The sequence below is a fragment of the Thamnophis elegans genome, chromosome 3, assembly GCF_009769535.1.
Source record: "Thamnophis elegans isolate rThaEle1 chromosome 3, rThaEle1.pri, whole genome shotgun sequence".
NCBI lineage: Eukaryota > Metazoa > Chordata > Lepidosauria > Squamata > Colubridae > Thamnophis > Thamnophis elegans.
In genome coordinates this window covers 96584143-96603926 of record NC_045543.1, presented here as the reverse complement: position 1 = coordinate 96603926, position 19784 = coordinate 96584143, and the positions used below count along the sequence as shown (strand labels likewise).

Genomic DNA, 19784 nt, shown 5'->3' with positions numbered 1-19784 from the left:
ATGGGAAAAGCTACAATCAGTGAAATATAACTAGAGCTCTTATGGACAATAATTGAGTTATACAAAGCACCTTATGTCTTGATGGTGAATCAGAGACTATGCTAATGCTATTGAATTGCAACTTACAGCAATAGTTATCAGTATCAACAGTTTAGCAATGGGGGTTCCATTCCTGACCTAGTTTAGGGTGAAACAATGACTTTCACATGTTTTGTCCAAGAAACACTTTCTATATTACGTAGTCTCGATCATCATCCATCTGTGCCCGCACACTGCTGCTGATTTTGTCATTTATTCTAAGAAGAACATTAAGTTCATTCATGAAACTGGCTGATCCTTTATGCCTTTCCCCTCAAGTTGGAGTAGAGTGATAATTAACAATGAGTACATAACTTTCTGTAATTGCACATGGTAAAAAATAATTTTTAACATGATATTTATCCTCACTAGAGGATCCTTCCATTCTGCAACTCCCAATAAGCAGTTAAACAGCTTCAGGGTTTGTTAACAAATGCAAACAAACAAAATCTACTGTGTTACATTACTTCTTCCTTGGTGTAGCAGGGAATGTTCAAATTCTTAACACATTGTAATCAGGGCTCGATGTGTTTGTCATTGCGTTCTATGCAAAATATACCTGCGACATGCACAGGCAGTTATGTTCTACACAATATTCAATGTGGAGGCAGAAAGCCTACATTTTCATGTAAATACATTAATCCTTTCCAGCAAGAAGAAACTCAATTTCTTGCAATGGAAGCAGTGCAGTAGAGAAAAGCATCTGAATCACTGGTCCAATAAATGGGTGAATGGGTATATATTTATTACCCTACGAATCCCTATTTTAAAACACCTCCTTTTGCTATCAGAAAGCAAAATAGAGTCTCAAAACATTCAAATAATTTGGAGCACATTTGGCTTTTCTTAGGGCTTGTGCATTAACTGAAATGCTGACATCATCAGGCACATCTAATACAATTTCTGCCAAAAAGAAAAAGTGAAAAACAAGGGACAGACAATTAAAGGATGAGACATAAGATATGTGGCTTTTAACTATCTCTTTAAATAATGGCAAGATGATGGGTAGACACCTAACAAGTGCCATGCAAACCTGGAATGGAGGTAACTTTTCATGCAGTAACTATGTAATATTAAAATATGCTGCTTATTTTGTGTAAAAAAAATGCCATACAAAGTTGCTTATTAAATTCCTTTCATTGGAATTCATATTTGTCACTGTTACGCCACACTGCAAAAGCAGGAGCAGTTATTAATTTTCATTCTTAGTAGTTATCAAAATGTGATTCACTTTTTAAAGTTTATTACTTAAAGATGAAAGGGACTTTTTCTCCATTTTATCCTTGTTCTTTTTTTAAAAAAAAGAATAATTTTTAGAATAGAGACATTTGTGTGTAATTTCAGGGCAGCAAAACATGTTTTTGTACTGATGAATGTCGAATAGTCTAAAAACCTTCACTTTGACATCTTTTCAGGTGATAATCCTGAACTGACCCAAGTCTCAGAAGTGCTCAGAGGAATAGAAGTGACAATGTGCAGAAGGCTCCTCCAAAGCTAGTGGAGTAGCGTTCTTATACTCAGAAAGATAGCAAAAACAGTAATAATAGTGAAGCAGAGCAACAACAGGGCCCTCCGGTGATCAATAAAGAGATCCGGTGGACCTCTTTATGGAAAAGGAGGTTTTGGAAATGATCAGCTAGGCCAAAGTTGCCTTTCCTGTAAGACAAAAGGTCAAAAATTGTTCTCTGTCATTTTAGAGTGCAAGACATGGAACCTAAATCACAATAAGACAGATTCCAAACGTAATGCCAGAAAAAAGAAATTAACCATAAAAGCAGGGGTTAGACAGCCATCTGTCAAGAATGTCCTCTGAGCAGCTGTTGGAGTTTTGACCTTAAAGGACCTTTCCAATTCTATAAAAATACATTTAGCCTAGACACAATTTAGACATGGTCCAATGCGGATTTTTTTAGTTAATATGATGTTTGCATTTTCAGCTTAATTAAATACTTAATGCACGATTGGTTTATTATCGTTGAAAATATTCCTTAGGTTTCTTTAAAAGAAATTTATTCTACTGAAGGATGTCCAAGTCCAGCAGATGGCAAAAACCTAGGATAACTTTCAAACCACCAACTAATATCTTCAGGTGTTCAAGTTGTTGAAACCATCTTTTAAGTAGTTTATTTAATCTAATGCCTCTGTTTTTGAATAATACTCTTCTGTAATAATTGCTATTTTAAATTGGCCTAATTTTTACTGGAAAACCATGTTAAATCTTCTGCAATAGAATACGGATTAACATATGCTCACATTCAGTTCTGGAAGAGGTTGCTACTAGAAATCCTTTTGAAATAATTCCCCTACTTATCCACAATAACTGGTCCCAGGAAGGCATCACTAGAGAGAAACTATTTGCATGCAATCTCAAATCACCTCCAGTAACAAAATGTGGGGTGAGATATCTACTGCATATTAGTTTCCCATGGATAGCAAGTGTATACACACTTACCAGCTAATGTAAGTGACTATTGCTTGTCTTCAGATGGTCACATAAAAAGGTCCTTATACAGAAGCTCTTAAAGGTTTTTTTTAGCATAGTATACAACATATTTTGAATCAATTAAGAAAACCTGAGTTGTCACATTAGAGGGTTAATAATGACCTGCTAAGCAATTAATTTCCATTCAATGCTTTAGAAGTGCTTTAGGCACTAGTATATCAAGTAGTGGTGATAATATCTGCATCAGCTGCAGACCCAAAAAGGCCAATGGTGGGAGTCACATTGCTGGCGCCTGTGCCTTCAAGGTAGTTTTGAATCCTGGCAACCACCCCCTCTGCAATTTGCTTGGTAGCATTTTTTAGAAACACTTGCCAGGTCCATCTTCCTAGAACTAAGGAAAACAACTGACCTAAGATCATCCAATTGGCTGTGTGACTACAATGGAACAAGAACTGTGAACTTCCTGTTTCTAGTCCGAGGCCTTAACCATTATAGCAAACAGTCTATTAGTAATGAACTGGTATGGATATTTAAAAATATTTACAAAGGATGTCAAATGTGCTAGATATACCACTGGCTTTAGGAGACATCCATCCTTTTCACAGTCCATATTTTATTTCACATTACTGAAAAATATTTGCTCCTAATTGTGACTTGTTTTTTTTTTAAAATAAGATCCCTGAAAGCTATTAGAGACTGGCCAAGAGGCAACCCCACACAGTATATGAGATTTTAAAGATAAAACAAAAAAGTTTGCTCATAATTTGCACAATGCGGTACAGATAAATTTCAAATGTGTCAAATATAAAAATACACATATTTTCCATTCTTTTCTGTCTGGTTCTTTCTTTGCTATAATTTAAAAAATAAATGGTTAAACTACCATCGTTAAAATTTAATTTTATAACTTTGCAGAATGTACAACATTGTTGCTTATTTTCTAAAATAGGCAATTAGTTGCTTTTATAAACACAGGAGAATGATGCCAATATTCCAAATGAATGAGTAACTACTATGCCTATTTACTGCTCCACCACATGGTATATACCAGCTGCAAGGGAGCAACAGTGACAGAGGGCTATTGCTTCATGCTCAAGTTGCTAAGCTTCCTGAATTCCTATAATTGGCCATTGTCCAATACAGAATATTGGCCTAGATTGGTCCAGTGAGACTCTTTTTAAGTTCTTATATACTAGATAAATATGTAAATTGGATTGGTAACAGCTGAAGCTATCAGCTAGCACCTTCTGATCAGCAGTATTACTAAGGAAATACAAGTGAAGGAATATAAATGCATTCTGACTAGCATGCCAAATGTGTAAGTTGATGGAGAGAGCTTGATTTTTCACAGTCTATAGAACAACTGCCAATTGTTCCTATTTTTCAGTTCTAAGGGAATGTTTTCCTTGTGAAGAATTAAGCAACCTGGTAGTCTGCAGATTTTTTTGGGCCTCAATTTCCGTCAATCTCAGCCAGCATTGCTAATGTGAAGGAACTGTAAAAACTTTTATTAAAAACATCTGGAAGTCCAAGAAGGGTCTGCTTCTGCGATCATAAAATTATTGCTATTTTTTCTAAGATTTCTAGCCAGAATCAGATCTGTTCATTTCAGATACAGATTAAAATAAGGATGGGCAACCTGAAACATCCTTTTCATAGTCCACAAAAGACCCAAGACTATGCTATAGAACCAATCTGCCAAATAACTGTAATGCATTCTTCCATTCAAAGGAATAAATTGATACATTAAGCCTTCAATGGCCTTTTTTCAGCTACTTAAAACAACCTGACTCCACTTTCAAAACAAAACTCTTTCAATATGGTCCAGGAAGCATTCACTAGTTATCTTGATCCTACCAATTAGTACTAGAAATAAGTTGTTTTCTATTTTGGTCAGCCCACCTGAAGTTTTCCAGATGTTCTGGCCTGCAATTCCCATCCCATCCACAGCTGAAAATGATGGAAGATATAATCTAAGCCATCTGGAAAATGTCAGGTTAGGGAAGATTATCATAAATCAAAGGTTTAGCTCTGTAGGAATAATTTTCCAGCATGTAAATTTATCTGCCCTGTAGTGAATGGGCATGATGCACTGTCATGCTACTTTGAAGAGTTAAGAATCCCAATTTTCCATTGTAATATGCAGAATACTTCTTACACTACAAATCCCAGTAACTTTCTTCAAAAAATATCAATGTGACGAACTTGATATATTATATCAAAACTAGCAAACAACAAAAAATAGTGGCAATGTCAGCTTAATACATAGATCAGGTTTGAATCTGGAGGTAAGCTTGAAAACAGAGAGTGAGATTGATTTATTCAGTGATTAAGTGATGGACCCAAATTCACAGAGAACTTTTAAGACTTTATAATAGTAATATGTACTATTCTTGTTCTGAATTAGAAATAAAACTAATTGAACATTGTGTAACACAACTCCACCATTGACAGAATGGACTGGTGCAATTTTATTTCTCTCCTAAGGCCACCATGTTCTCAAACTATACACCACAGAATTCTTAAGTTTATGAAAACAATGTTGTCCCATAGGTGAATATTGAACTTATGTAAGTGCTGCCTGCACAATGCCATGGGGCTTGTGCGCAGCTTGGGAAACTGAGCGAAGTCATTTTTGCAGTGTTTTTTTTAGGAAGCAAACAGCCTTTCAGTGGCCAGAACTTGAACCTTCTTGCTTCATAAAGAAACCAATTTCCTGGAGAAATGGAAAACTATTGAGATTTAAATACAGAATCACAAATTGGGAGCATGTAAGAATGTATAATTATATAAATATAATGATGAGAATAGCTGGGAATTGTAACCAGGTCTATATCTCAGCCAAAAATAAGTGGGGGGGGGGGATTAAAAGCACAATGACTATATATGTATACTTTTTTGTTCTCTTTTTTTTAAAAAAAGGAGGAAGATATATGTCAAAATTAAATATGTATATTGAAAAGAAATTATAAACACCATCAACATAAAATGGAGCTCGGTCAGAAGCAGAAATACACCAAGTAAATGAAATGAAGAGTGAGAAGTAGAAGGGAGAGGTGGGGGAAGAGGAGGGATAGGAGAGAGGGCAGGGGGGAAGAGGAGGAGAGAAAGTAGAAGTGGAAAGGGGAGAGAGGAGAAGGAGAAAGGAAGGTGAAGTAGAGAAGGGAAGGATGATAGAGGGTAGGGAGGGGGAGGAGAGAGGGAGAAGAAAGTAATGGTAAGGTGAATTGATGTAAACATTTAATAATACAATATGATGTTGGCTATGTAATAATATACTTGTGGTTATATATTATGAAAATGGAAAAATAAAAAACTTTAAAAAAATTTAAAAAAAAGAAAAAGAAACCAATTTCCATTTGGAAAAACAAATGCAATAAAGGAAAGGAAAACCAAGAGTGAGACACCAACTGATCTGCCATTCTTGTATTCTCTTATTGGGCAGTTGAAGAGAACTTAGACTAGCAATTTGGAGAAATTGAACACAGGCAACTATGCCACTTGAGAGCATGTGAGCAACTTAAGGAGAAAATAAACATAAAACCTCATCCAAATTTTGTTTAAGATGCGAGATTTCAGCCAAAGAAAACATTAATGAAACCCAGCCCTACAATTCTGCTTGTATATATGCTAAAATCAAGGCACTTATTGAACATTACTAACCTAGCAGCAACGTAGAGGGTTCTGTCCATTATCATGAGCAACTGGATGTCAAGTCTGTGCCTTTGTGGAGTGTTGTGTCCTGGTTTGTGACCCACGAACACTGGATACTGTTTTGTATCTATGAAACACAAAGAAGATTGAAAGAAAAGCAATAAAAAAAATAAGGACAGTGACAGACAGATCCCTATTGCTATAATTAACTTGGTTCTGATTAAAGTTAAATTGCACACAACAATCTAATTGATCACAATCTTCTGATTTGTAAGAAAATCATCATTTTCCCCCTTCAGAACATGATTATTCAATGACCCTTTAATCCCCTTATTCAGGGTGGTGTTGGGTGATGCCTGAATGGAACCAAGCATTTACTGGCCAGATGCCTTCCTGACGCCTATGCGGAGTTTGCAGCAGATATTTTTTCTTTGCACCCTGATAGAAAAACATCTGCCTAGGATTGAACTTTTAACTTTCCAAGTGGGAGCGAGTGGCTTCACCTCTAGGCCACCGTGCTTTTCCTTTCCTTAATGTTTGGAATGTTTGGAATGTTTATTTAATTTGTATGCTGCCCCACTCCCAAGGGACTCGGGGCGGCTAACAACCAAAGGTGGGAGGGGGGTACAAATAGGACAAAAGACAAACAAAGTAAAAAAACAACAACAGTCACAACCTTTCAAGTGGGGCTGGAAATCCATCAGTCCCAGGCCTGCCGGAACAACCAGGTCTTCATGGCTTTACGGAAAGCCTGGAGGGTGGTGAGGGTCCGGATCTCCACGGGGAGATCATACCAGAGGGCTGGAGCAGCCACAGAGAAGGCCCTCCCCTGGGGGTTTGCCAGTCGGCACTGGCTGACAGATGGTATTCGGAGGAGGCCTAATCTGTGGGATCTAATCGGTCTTAGGGAGGTAATTGGCAGGAGGCAGTCTCTCATTAAGAACATGATGCCCTTCAGAAATGCTACATACTTCTCCCATCATCCTTGACAATTACCTATAGTACACAGGGGTGGTGACATTTGTAGTTCAACATATCTAGACCACCTATGTTAAGATAATTTCCTTTGGGCATTTCAATATTTAACACTTATAAATAGCTTCCTTGTCAATCTTTGCAGCAATCTAAATAGTTAGAATTTAGCTTTGTGAAGTTGATGCTGTCCTGGAACTATCAATTTGTCCAATAGCCATACTGTCTTGTAAATAGAAGAAATGGACAGGACTACAGGCTGCTTACAAGGGTAACACACTAATTATATTTCTGGGAAGGATGAGACAGACTCATTCAATGAACTTTTAAATAATTTCAGTTTTGTACTAGTGAAGAGAATTTATTTTTATTTCTTTGGCAGACTGTCTTGTAAGGATTTCATTGGAAGTAAATTAAATTCTGTTTTGCTTTATTATGTTACAAAATGTTTCAAGTGCCCTCAAATGGAGGCAAATCTTGTAAACCTTTAGAAGCAATAGATACTCTGTCCAATTCAATAGGTTTGTGTTCACATACTTTTTAAAGCTCAAGTACACTATGACAAAAATAGAGCCTTTTTGGCTACTAAAAAACCCAAAACAAACAAAAGCAAAAACGTTTGAATGACTGTTAATAATCCAAAATGCAAAGAGATAAATAAATAGAAGTAAAAGGGAGACTGATAAAATAAGAGAACTAAGGAAAATGACTTGAAAATAAGAGAACTAAGGAAAATGACTTGCAGTTCAGTACCTTAGTACTCAATGTCAGAGAAAATAACCCTCAAACCTAGAGATCATGTCAAACTTACTAATCATGACTAATCATGACCACCCACTAAAACACTAGACCCAGTTTTCCACCATTCTTAGAGGAGAACAAGGCTTCTTTAGGTTTAATGCAGAAAACACTTATGTGCTTATTCTTCCTCCACTCATAAAATCCTAATCCCTTTCCAATACGTCTACTTCTCTATCTTCTTCCCTCTCCTTCTCCCTCCTCTCTCTGTATCTGTAGCTGAAGAATAATTTCATAAATCTGATTTAATGGATTTATTTCTTGTCCTTCTGCTTTAACCCTGAAGTACAGAATCCATACAGCAGAAAACTGAAATCAACATTACTAGGATGCATTTCTGTCTTTTATAACAGTGAAAAAGTTTTGGATTTGTTTTGGGGTAATGCTGGTTAAACTTCAATGAAATGTTTATATCTGGAATTTGAATGAAATGTGGATGCAGGTACTTTCAGAGAGTTGATTTTCTTAATTTAAAATACAAGATCTCAGACTTCCATGTGGATTGTCTATGTTGAATGAGATGAGTTTGCGCCCTTCCCTCAATTGAAATTCAGTGGTCATATTTAAGGCTTGCACCACATACATTCTTATGGAGAACCCTTCAATCTTTAAACTCAAGAAAGCCCAGGACAATGTTAATTTACATTTATTTTAGTTAGTCTACTGCATAGGTGCCCAACCTTTTGGCTTGCCTAGGCCACACTGAGGGAAGAGGAATTGTCTTGAGTTGCATAGAAAATAGTTGCCATAATCTATATAAATAATATAATGTTAAAAGTTTATGATCTTGTGGGGCTACATTACTGGCTGTCCTGAGCCACTTGCCAGTCATCCAGACACACCTGGTCTACTGTGTGTTTAAAGATCAATTAAAGATTGTTTTTTCAAAAAGAGATTTATATGTGTGTAGCCATGATGAAACAGAATCTTTTGAGAGCTAACTGCAACTTCTCTTGCATGTGTATTTAAGTAAGCAAACATTTTGGATCATACATTTATTATTTTGTTTAACTACAGTACATCCCTATTAAATATTATGAACTATGAAATAGTTAGAAACTTTTCAGTGCATTCTAGTGGGGTTCTCATACTTAATTTATAGTATTAAGGAGGAGGCTCTCAAGCTGTAGCACTTGTGATAGTGAAGTTCTACATTAATTAAGCCTTTTATAACCTACCTTTTTAAAGCTAAACATTGCAAATGCTCTCTCTCTGATCCATTTGCATTCCAATAGGGAACAGAGTAGATACTAACTTTCTTCTTCCAGGCAAGTTTTCACTTTTATATTCAAATGGAAACTATTTTGCTTTCTTTAGTTCTGTTTTACATTAGAATTGCAAAGGCGAAAGAAGTGATACATTTATTGCTACACATGTGTGAATAAGTAAATAGCTAGATAGCAGTTTCGTTAAATGAATAATCTTTCAGTTCTGAACATTATGTTCAGAATTGTGCTGATTTGAATCAATAGCAAAGCTTAATTCTTCCTGTTTCGGGGAATGCAGTGCTTGTGTTTTGGCCATCTCATTTTGGCTATGAAAGAAATATTGCTTAATATTTTTCAAGAAAAAGGTATGACTGGAAAGTTTAACATGAGAATCACATGGAGAAGAACAAGATTTAGAGACAAGAAATGATAACTAAGAGTTGTACATTTATAGACTGGGTCAGAACACAGTGGTTTTGTGAATTGTTTTGCATCAACAAATAGTGGTAGGGAATATGAAAAAATCTACTGTAGATGCCCAGCGAGGGTGCAACGGAAAGGATGTTTTTGCCCTGCTAATGCTGGCAGTCCTTAATCTTGCTTAGCAATAAGCTATGACCTGATATTGGGAAGGGAAGGAGGAAAAAAATATTCCAGCCTTTCATACTTACAGTTGCCATGCGAAATACTGATTGGCTCAGGATCTTCTGGGAAATCGGCCCCAGCAAAGTATAGCAGTGTGAAATATAGCAGCAAGGCTTCTGACCTCATAGTAGTTCAACTGGGAAACTAATCCTTCACTTCACCCTGTCAAAGACAAACAAGATAATGAAAGATCAATTGGTACTTAGATACTATAAACCAATCAACATTGATAACTTTAACATTGGTAACTTTTACTAGCATTTGTAGCAGTAGCAATAGCACATATATATCACTTCAGAGTGCTTTAGAACTCACTCTAAGCAGTTTACAGAGTCAAGATATTGCCCACAACTATCTGGATCCTCATTTTACGAAGCTGGGAAAGATGGAGGGCTGAGTCAACCTTGAGCTGGTGAGATTCGAGATGCCAAATTTCTGGCAGTTGGCACTACTGCATTCTAAGCACTACACCACCATGACTCTGGGGTAACCCTTACTGGCAGGGGAATTCTGGGAGTTGAGGTCCTCATATATTAAAGTTTCCAAAACCACTGAGTAATAAAGGGGATTTTCCCCTGCCTTTTGGTTATACACAATAAAATGTTATATATATTCATTTTAAAAGAAAAAGAGTAGTCTGTCAATAAGCCATTAACACAGAGCAACAATGACATCTTCTTTGCCCCTAAAAGCTGCTATGAGCTACGAGACATGTTTTCTAACCCCCATGGGTGGTTTACTAGCCATAAGAAATAGATAGCCCTCTGAGGGTTAGCTCCCGTAGTTAGTTTCAAAAATCAAGTTAGATCTAGTTATTACATTATGTAATGTATTAATTTTAAATAATTTGCTTAATTAAAAATATGTAAAGTGATGCCAGTAGAGAGGTTCATGGGAATGCAGAACCCATAGGATAAATCAGTATAGGACATTTTTTTAAATTCTATTCTGTTCCGTGCTCATTATTGTACAAAATTTCAAAATTTGATTTATGCAAAGGAAATGAAAGATTTGAAACTGAGACAGTTGCTCTATGCCAGGGATAGCTAACAAGGTAGAAAGAAGAACCTACCCACGTGCTGCCTATTCTCTTGATTTTTGATTTCTATCATATCTATATCTATATTAATTTTAATTCTTTTATGTTCCTTTTTATCAATTTGTAAATTGCTTCAACAGTGAATTGAGCACAATAATTTAATAAATAAACTGCCAGTGTGTCCTTTTGAAACTCTATGTAATATTCACACTTTTTCCTATGTCAAAACATGCATTAATAAGTTCTGCTTCATTTCAAAATGAAATTTCACAGCCAATACTGACTAATTTGTCCAGTTATAAATAGTGATTAATTCTGTGGTTCATCTTATATGCTTTTAAATTAAAACACCTAATGGAGTCAAGAAAAAGAGTTGAGTATTACTCAATATACTATGAAGAATCTTAAATTATGCAAATGAAATTATATTACTTTAATTGCTTGTATTTAACTGTACACATAATTTAAAAATTATTAATCTAGGAACACATGTAAAAGAGACACGTCAAAAGAGACTACATTTCTAGAGTCATTTACGTTCACATGAAAAGGAACCAGCTGCATGAACATACACAAAAGTCACCTATTCTTTGCAAGTAATTAAAAAAATTATTTATACTTAGGACTACAAAATCTGAGTTCCAAAAATTCAGATAACCACAAAAGGGCAGCAAGAAGCTATAGCCTTCTGAATTATTTTTTGCTGCCAACTAGAAGTGGTCTTGATTTCTGCAGCCCAAATTTGTAACCCTTTGTAAATCATGACGAACTCATAAGCAAGTTTTCAGTTTTGACATTACATCAGCAGACTCTCTTTCACGATTCATGCATTTTCAACTTTCCCAACCTAATGTCCCAAACTGATTAAAGTCATGTCTGAAAGTTTCAGGTTGAAGAAGAAAGATGTCTATCAAAGTGAGTAGAAAGTCATCTGTACTATATGTTTACATACATACATACATACATACATACATACATACATATATGCTGCCTATATATATATATATATATATATATATATATATATATTACATCAGGGGTGGGTTGCTGTCAATGTTGCTGCCAGTTCGCTTTATGTGAACTTCACACAGCTGTGTGCACATGCACAGTTGCCTGTAAATTGTTCTGCGAATGTGCAGAACATGAAAAAATGACTAAAAAACAAGCTGGCAATGGCAGAGATGATGGGGAAACCGGTTCGGGTGTGTGGCCAGCCTGCCATCCCTACCAGTTCAGCAACCCAGTCCCAATTTCCACTACTGGTTCGCCTGATCCGGTAGCAACCCCCTCCTCTCATAGTACAGTATATATTAATTGGCATTAATTGGCATAAATAGTGCCCTCCAAATCCCTGTTCAGAGATTCTCAGAATGAAGGAGCAGACCTTTGAATCGGGCTGCAATCCAAAAGAGACTTTACACTGTTTAGTTAAGTATGTGAAAAATACTGCCAGAGGTAATTTTGCCCCATAAATTAGATTATGCTTGATTTCTCACTACCTTTCATGCACAGTATGCTTTCACTCATTTACCAAACTATTTCACTTCCATTACAAAAATAATAGCTTTAGAATAAAAGTTAATGTGAGTGTTCATACTCATAGGGATATAGTAGAGGTAGATGGACTCTACCTAAATATTAGAACAATTGTTCTAATAAGGTCCATCTATCCATAGGCACAGAGTTCATTGCATTTATTTGAATTCTTTATGTCCTAAGAAATAATAAATTTATTTCTAAGAAATAAAATCAAATATGAAATGTCACACTACGATAGTTTTAAACTTTTTTGAGGTGACCTTGCAAACACATTTTAGGGTAACATTATTTTTTTAAATAATGTCTGTCTTTGGACAATTATAATGCTCTTCTGGGTATTGAATTGGGAAAAGGATGTTTATCCAAGGAAAATGAAGAAGTCAATGTTTTAATTATAAACATTTTCACTCACAAGATTAATCTATTAATGAATATTAATTCCTATTAACAGGGAATATAAGGAATTTCAAGAGAGGAGGAGAACCCTTTTATGTTGATTCTGTCATTCCATGAGCTACATAACTATATCAGAGGTGCATTCCTATCGGTTCGGATTGGTTCAGCCGAACCGGTAGTGCTTTTCTGGACTGGGTCACTGGAAGTGGCAGTGACCCAGGCCTGCCACGCCCTCAACTGGTTTCCTGGTTGGCAGGACATTCATATTGTAATGTTCTGGCATGCGCAGACCAGGGGTGGGTTTCAACCGGTTCGCGGCGGTCCCTACGAACCGGTTGGTCGGTGAACTCAGAAGTAAGTAACTTCCGGGAACGGCGAAGGGCTCACCCACCCGCCCGCGCTCCTTACCCGGTTTTGACGAGTTCTGCGCTTCCACGCATGCGCAGGATGCATACAGCGCCTGCGCGATCCTCCAGGAGCAGCTGGAGCATCGCACAGACGCTAGTACACATGCGTGCACCGCATGCGTGCGCCGCACACGTGCACGAGGACGCCACCGGCCCCCTTCGAACCGGTTGGAACAGGGCTAGAAACCCACCCCTGGCGCAGATCTATTTATGGACAACTGCACACACATGCAGAGCATGCACTAAATAGTGTGCGCACCGAACCGGCAGTAATGCCAGCAGCAACTATATGGTTAGGAGAATTTGAAGGTGGAATTTAATCTTTAAAGTCTTAAAAAATAAAACAGAGCAAGCAGGCAGAACATGATTTCTAGAATTCTTTTGAATTCCTTAATAGCAGTTTGACTCTGAGGCACATTATGAAGGGGGAGGGGGCGATGAGGGCTTAACAATGGAACTGTTGGAAGCATTCCAGATTGTTGACCAAGAACCATAGCAATGCATTGAGGAAATTACAGTATTTTTTGAACAGCCTTCAGTTTTAGGCCCATTTTCTGACTTGATCTTTTGTTTTTTCTGGCTTCTCCTCCTACACCAAACTTGATCCCATACCATTTTGATTTTGGAGAGTTATCCTGCTGACAGATAGATGATCAGACAAAGTCCTAAACATCTTTTCGTACATTATTCCAAGTATTTAGTTGGGTTGGGGAAAAAATAACTAGTCAGGGAAATGATGCAGAGCAGATCTATATTTTTCCATACCCTTAAAATAGCTCAGTCTTTCTTTAGCTGTTTTCTTTTGTCATATCAAATTTGATTCCATTCTACTCAATTTCCAGAGAATTCTAATTTATTTCCAATGTCCTGTTGCACTGGGGAAAAATATTGGTGTGTGGTACAAACTACCTTTTTTCTCCTTACAGAAACTTCCTTGTTCTAGATAAACATGGCAAAGACATCTTGTATAGAAATTGTCATCCTCATCATTGTCATCCTCATTGCTTAATTTATTTGGAATTTTAATTAAAATGGAACCATTTAAGTTAAACTGTTTCAAACATTATGCAATTTGTATTACATATAATTTTCATTTAAGTGATGGCTTTCTTTTACAACCATTTGCAGTGATAAAACACTAACTTTGTGGCCAATCCTCACAGTTATGACCTTCACTTCTCTGTAACACAAAGGAAAGCTGAACTAAGATCATAAGCCCAGTCAAAGTTTCACTAAGTGACCACTTTGCTTATTAACCACGTCTCTGCTCCCAAAAGTAGCCACTAAACACAGACCACTTGTATTGTTATTATGTCAACTTTATTTACTTTCAATATTTATATATACCTCTGCCTCTCCTTTTATTAGTGTTTATGCTTAAAACATCTTTGTGTGAAGCAATCCTTTCAAGACAGACAAATGCAAAGAAACAAGAACGTTTGAAGAAATTGTTATTGCTAGCTGAAAGCCTGTTAAACCCATTTCCCAGCTCAATTTATACCTATCAGAGACTCTTTATCTGCTTTTCTCTCCCCTAGGATGAGATCTATCTTTTACAATGCCCTTGTTTCCTCCTCTGAATTCCCAGCGCTTGCTAGACATTTTGCACAGCATATATTTAATACCCCTTTCTAAAAATATATTTTATCTTAATGGTGCAGTGGTTAGAATACAGTACTGTAGGCTAATTCTGCAACTGCCAGCAGTTCAATTTTCACTGGCTCAAAACTGACTCAGACTTCCATCCTTCTTGAGGTCAGTAAAATGATGACCTAGATTGTTGGGAACAATATACTGACTCTGTAAACGACTTCGAGAGTGCTGTAAAGCACTTGGCTATTGCTAGTGCTAATACTTCATGGTGGACTTTGGTTTAAAATTATGAATTTGGAAATAAAATCAGTGGTCCATAGAAGGATGCAAGAATCTACTTTGATTCTCTATATGTCTGTATTCTGTTATTTTTACAAATCCATAGCTGACATGGTTCCAGTCTATGAATCCTAAACCAACTTAATCAGCAATTCATTGGTTACTTTTCTGAGTTCGGCAACATTAGAATATGCATATATAAATATACAGGATCCTTCTTGTCAATTCTTTTGTAAATAGCTTTGGTGGAAATTTCCAGTTCTTATAAGCACAAGTGTTTTCCACAAAAAGATTAACAAGACATTTTGTTATTATTCTAAAAGCCAGCACTATAAAATCCAGCGGATAAGTGCTGAAGGCTTTGGACAAGCTATCTGGTCTTTTAGTGCATTGTTTAAATATATTGTGTTTTGGAAAATCAAGACAATTTGACGCTTCTACTAAAAGTCCATCATTGTAACTCTCTCATTTTTAATATTATTTTAAGTGCTTAAATAAAAAATAATACAAATGCACAGAAAACTAACAGATGTTTCAGACTAAGCAACTGAGAAGGGCGGGGAGAGAAGGGGGGAGCGAGGTTAACATTACATTCTGAAGACACTGAACAAGTCTTTTATTGAAATTTTTATTTTTAAGGAAAAAAGGAGGTTTTTTTGGGGGGCGGGAAATCCTCATCATAGTTGAACCTATGACAAAACTTGTTTTCAATTAATTGTTCTCCCATGCAAAAAACTTGGCAGAAAACTCAGCTAAGGTCAAACAGTAATTTTCAAGTATTATTAAATAATTACTTTGCAAATATATACTGAAAGGTTGTACAACTGTTTATGCACATTTAAACCTTTTAATAAATACGCATTACAATCTTATATACATTTATTTACAAAACATGTAGTGTTTTAAATAAACCTTGTTTCTGAATCAATATACAAAGACATTTGGGGAAAGATAGCAATCCTAAAAGCATATTGTCTTGCAATAGCCCACTTGGGATTTATTTCTTGCTTAAGCATGTATGCTTAGGATGGCATTTTCTATTTTTTAAACAATTGGGATAAACCTTCTTTTAGTAGTTTCCAATTTATGTGTACACACACACACACACACACACACACACACACACACACACATACACATACACACACTGTTTTTTGGACACCTAGGATAAATCAAAAGGCTAAAACAAACATGAATAAAATATTTGTGAATAAATAAAATAAACATGAATTGCAGGTTCTAATCTATATCTTTCTGAAATGAACAAAATGTATGTTCATACGAGGTGCAAATAAAGATTCACTTTTTATCACAATTACTATCAATTGCTAGGTTATCTTTCTGTTATTATCTATAACAGTACTGTAAAGTGTGCGTGGTAATTTATATGTTTCATGAAAAAAGAACTTGTTTGTTCTAAATCCATTCCTTAACAATTTCCCTGGATGTAGTTAAGTTCTAAAGCTTTGACAGAGTATAAATTACTGTAGTTTAAACTATTCTAGATTTAAAATTTTAAAACATAGGTCATTTTCTTCTATAAGTAATTTCATTAGAGACGTTGGGAAGGGAGATTGTTAAAAAAATACCATATCCAGCTTTTGGAGACAGATCATAGACAACCATATCCTTCCGTATAAATTTGCAATTCAGTAATAATCTTTGCAAAATGAATATTTAGACAGGTGCAGGGATGATTTCCAGGATGTTCCTTTGCATGCTGAGATAGAATGGTATATAGTAGATCCCAAAAGCCTAACCATATCCACAACATTTATAGATAGTTGACAATTGAGCTCACAATTTCCTTACAAGAAAGTAAGGTCAGTTTTGCCCCATTTTATGACTTTTCTTGCCACAGTTGTTAAGTGAAACACTGCAGTTGTTAAATTAGTAACTTGGTTGTTAAGTGACTCTGGCTTTACCATTGACCAATATGACTACTGGTCATAAGGTTACAAGAAGTGATCACATGACCCTGAGATATTGCAACTTGCTCAGTAAATATGAGTCAGTTGCCAAACATTGAAATTTTGAACTCATGATCATTAGGAAGCTGCAATGATTCTAAGTGTGAAAAATGGCCATGTTACTTTTTTCAGTACTACTGTAACTTTGAATGGTCATTAAATAAATGATTGTAAGTTGAGGGCTACTTGCAATGGCTTCTTGGCATAATTCAGGGCTGATTTGTTTAAATATTGCCAATGAGTTTAGATACGGACAGTGTTCATCATTGTTGTTTCTAATTTCTTGATAAGAAACTTTACAGCTTTATTTGAAAACTGGATCTTACTAGTAACGTTTACAGAGCTGGTTCCATACTTTTGCTGAATATGAATATGCATTTTCTATAAAACAAATGTTCCTTTAAATAATGTTTTGACATCTGAATAATCCATAATTTTTCTTCATATCTAAATGCTGGCACTGCCTATTTAGTTTACAATGTTTATTTAGCATACTACATAAATTTAGTCAATGAGGTTTGTAAAACATGATTTATGACTTAGCACAAAGTATGGACCAGTTGTCAGGAGTTGACAGCCCTCTCTCCTTCTGAGGTTGGTAAAATGAGGACCCGGGGTTGTTGAGGGCAATATGCTGACTCTGTAAACTGCTCAGAGAATGCTGTAAAACACTGTAAAACACTATTTTTACTATGGAGCAGTATATAGGTCTAATTGCTAAGAACACTGACAATGATATTCCTTAAATTCCGCTGAAGATGTTATCTAAACTGGCAATGAAATATTCGGAAACCAACTTACAAGCTCAGAGAGCGAACCTCTACCATCATTCTACACACCTGAACTACAGATATTCACAACTATTGTTACCGTATTTTTGGAGTATAAGACACACTGGAGTATAAGACACACCAAAATTTTGAAGAGACAAATTTTTTAAAAAAAGTTTTTGTACTCTGCAGACCTCCCCAAAACAGCCCATTTTTCACGAAAATGGGCCTGGTTTTTGTCAAAAAAAAGGGTAGGCATAGCCTTTAGGAGACTTGTACAATGCTCCTGAGCGTTGGGGGGGGGGAAACGGAGCATTTTTTGCGCATTTTAACCCTCCCCAGCCCCAGCAGCAGCTCCTAAAGGCTATGCATGACCATTTTTGCAAAGGGAGTGGGGTTTCGGGAGGCCAAAAATGCTATATACACTAAATATATAAGATGCACCCAGACTTTCACCCTCTTTTTTGAGGGAAAAAGGCGCATCTTATATGCCAAAAAATACAGTAAGTGATATTGCTATTGTAGACAGCAAATTTAAAGGATAATAGACCTATGGCTGTTAACAAAAACATCTTAAACTGAAATTTAAGACAGGAAATATTGTGGAACAACTTATATGATCAACATTGCAACAAGAGAAATTCAGATAGGTAAAAAAGCCTACGTATTATTTTATTTTAAAATAGCTAGTCCATGTCACTGATACCATTTTTCCATTAGCATTGATGATTCACCAGCATTATAGCGAGAAGCAGAGAAAGTCCTTTCTCTAAAGCCAGAATCAGGTCCTTTTCTTGTAGTAAAATCAATAGTCCTAAGTCCTTAGTGACCTTGGTTCTATTTGGTAGATAGCTGTCAGCAATAAGCCATTTGATATTATAGAAATGATGCTATAGCTTTTAATGCTGTGTCATATTCCTATAGTGATTATTTGGAGTGCTATCTCTATTCTTGAAAAGATGACATCTGTTCCAGTTTTGACAATTTCTTCTTAAAATGTATTAACCATGCAGGCACCACTAAGATTTACTTTCTGAGTTAGAGGAATTAAATATCAGAAGCTGGAATATCTTTATAATTACTGAAGACACATTTATGCAGCTATAAACATATTGTATTACTAGTAAATCCCAGGCTGTTTTGAGACTCCACTTTGTGAAGAACTTGATTTTTTTTCTGAAAATAGAATAGCTAATGTGTCCCTAATGCTGCTTTCATACTGAAAAGGTACATTTTCTAAATAAAGCAAAATCCAACCTAGCACAATATTTTCCCTAAGGATCAACTGGTATCTTTAGGAGCAACTCATAGCAACAGTGAGAACAGTAAACAATGCTGCATCCAATGAAAAATATAATAGAAGGTTCTTAACTTAAGTTCTTAACCTAAGAACTTAAGTCAATGCTAAATTCCTCACTTCAGCTGAGTAGGTAGTAACTCTGCCGCCCACGAACTGTCTATGGCACCGGCGATAGAACTGGTTCGGATTTATACCATTTTTTTCAGTACAAAGCACACACACGTGCCCGAAACATGTCCATGAGCGAACTGACAGTAAAAGAAGCTGGAACCCACCCCTGATATATATGTACTGTATGTATGGATATGGATATATAGCACATATAATTGCTGGATATTCTTGCCTATACAAACATTCTGTAGAAACAGATAAAAATCAGACTCAAAGGAAAACAGCACTGTTGTTCAATGCTCTCATGATTCTTAAAAAATTGATGCTCAGGTTAATCTAGCAAGTAATGTGCAGATTATCTAGAAATATGCAAGTTAATATTTTGGATTGCATAAGGAATTCAATCTAAAAATGGTTTGCTTTATTTCAGAATGGGCATTCATGTTGGGCTATGATTATTCCGTTTCATTGATGTCTGATTACCTACCGTAGGCCATCTATAAACACAAGTCCTATATCCAGACTACCAAAAATCTAGATAATCCACTTTATCCAGGGCAAATAATAGCAACAACAAAACTT

The 19784-nt window shown here is 36.0% G+C and overlaps 1 protein-coding gene across 5 annotated transcripts in view; it reads right to left on the bottom strand.

The window, feature by feature from the left end:
- Window positions 1–19784, bottom strand: part of SEMA6A (semaphorin 6A) — a 182278-nt gene that overhangs the window by 78488 nt on the left and 84006 nt on the right. For all 5 annotated transcript variants that reach the window (XM_032213594.1, XM_032213596.1, XM_032213597.1 and 2 more), the window contains exons 2-3: window positions 9825–9960; window positions 6185–6302 (exon numbers count right to left, since the gene is read on the bottom strand). In XM_032213594.1, the coding sequence (XP_032069485.1) occupies window positions 6185–6302; window positions 9825–9924 (218 nt within the window). In that variant the 5' untranslated portion in view covers window positions 9925–9960. The remainder of the gene's footprint in view (window positions 1–6184; window positions 6303–9824; window positions 9961–19784) is intronic.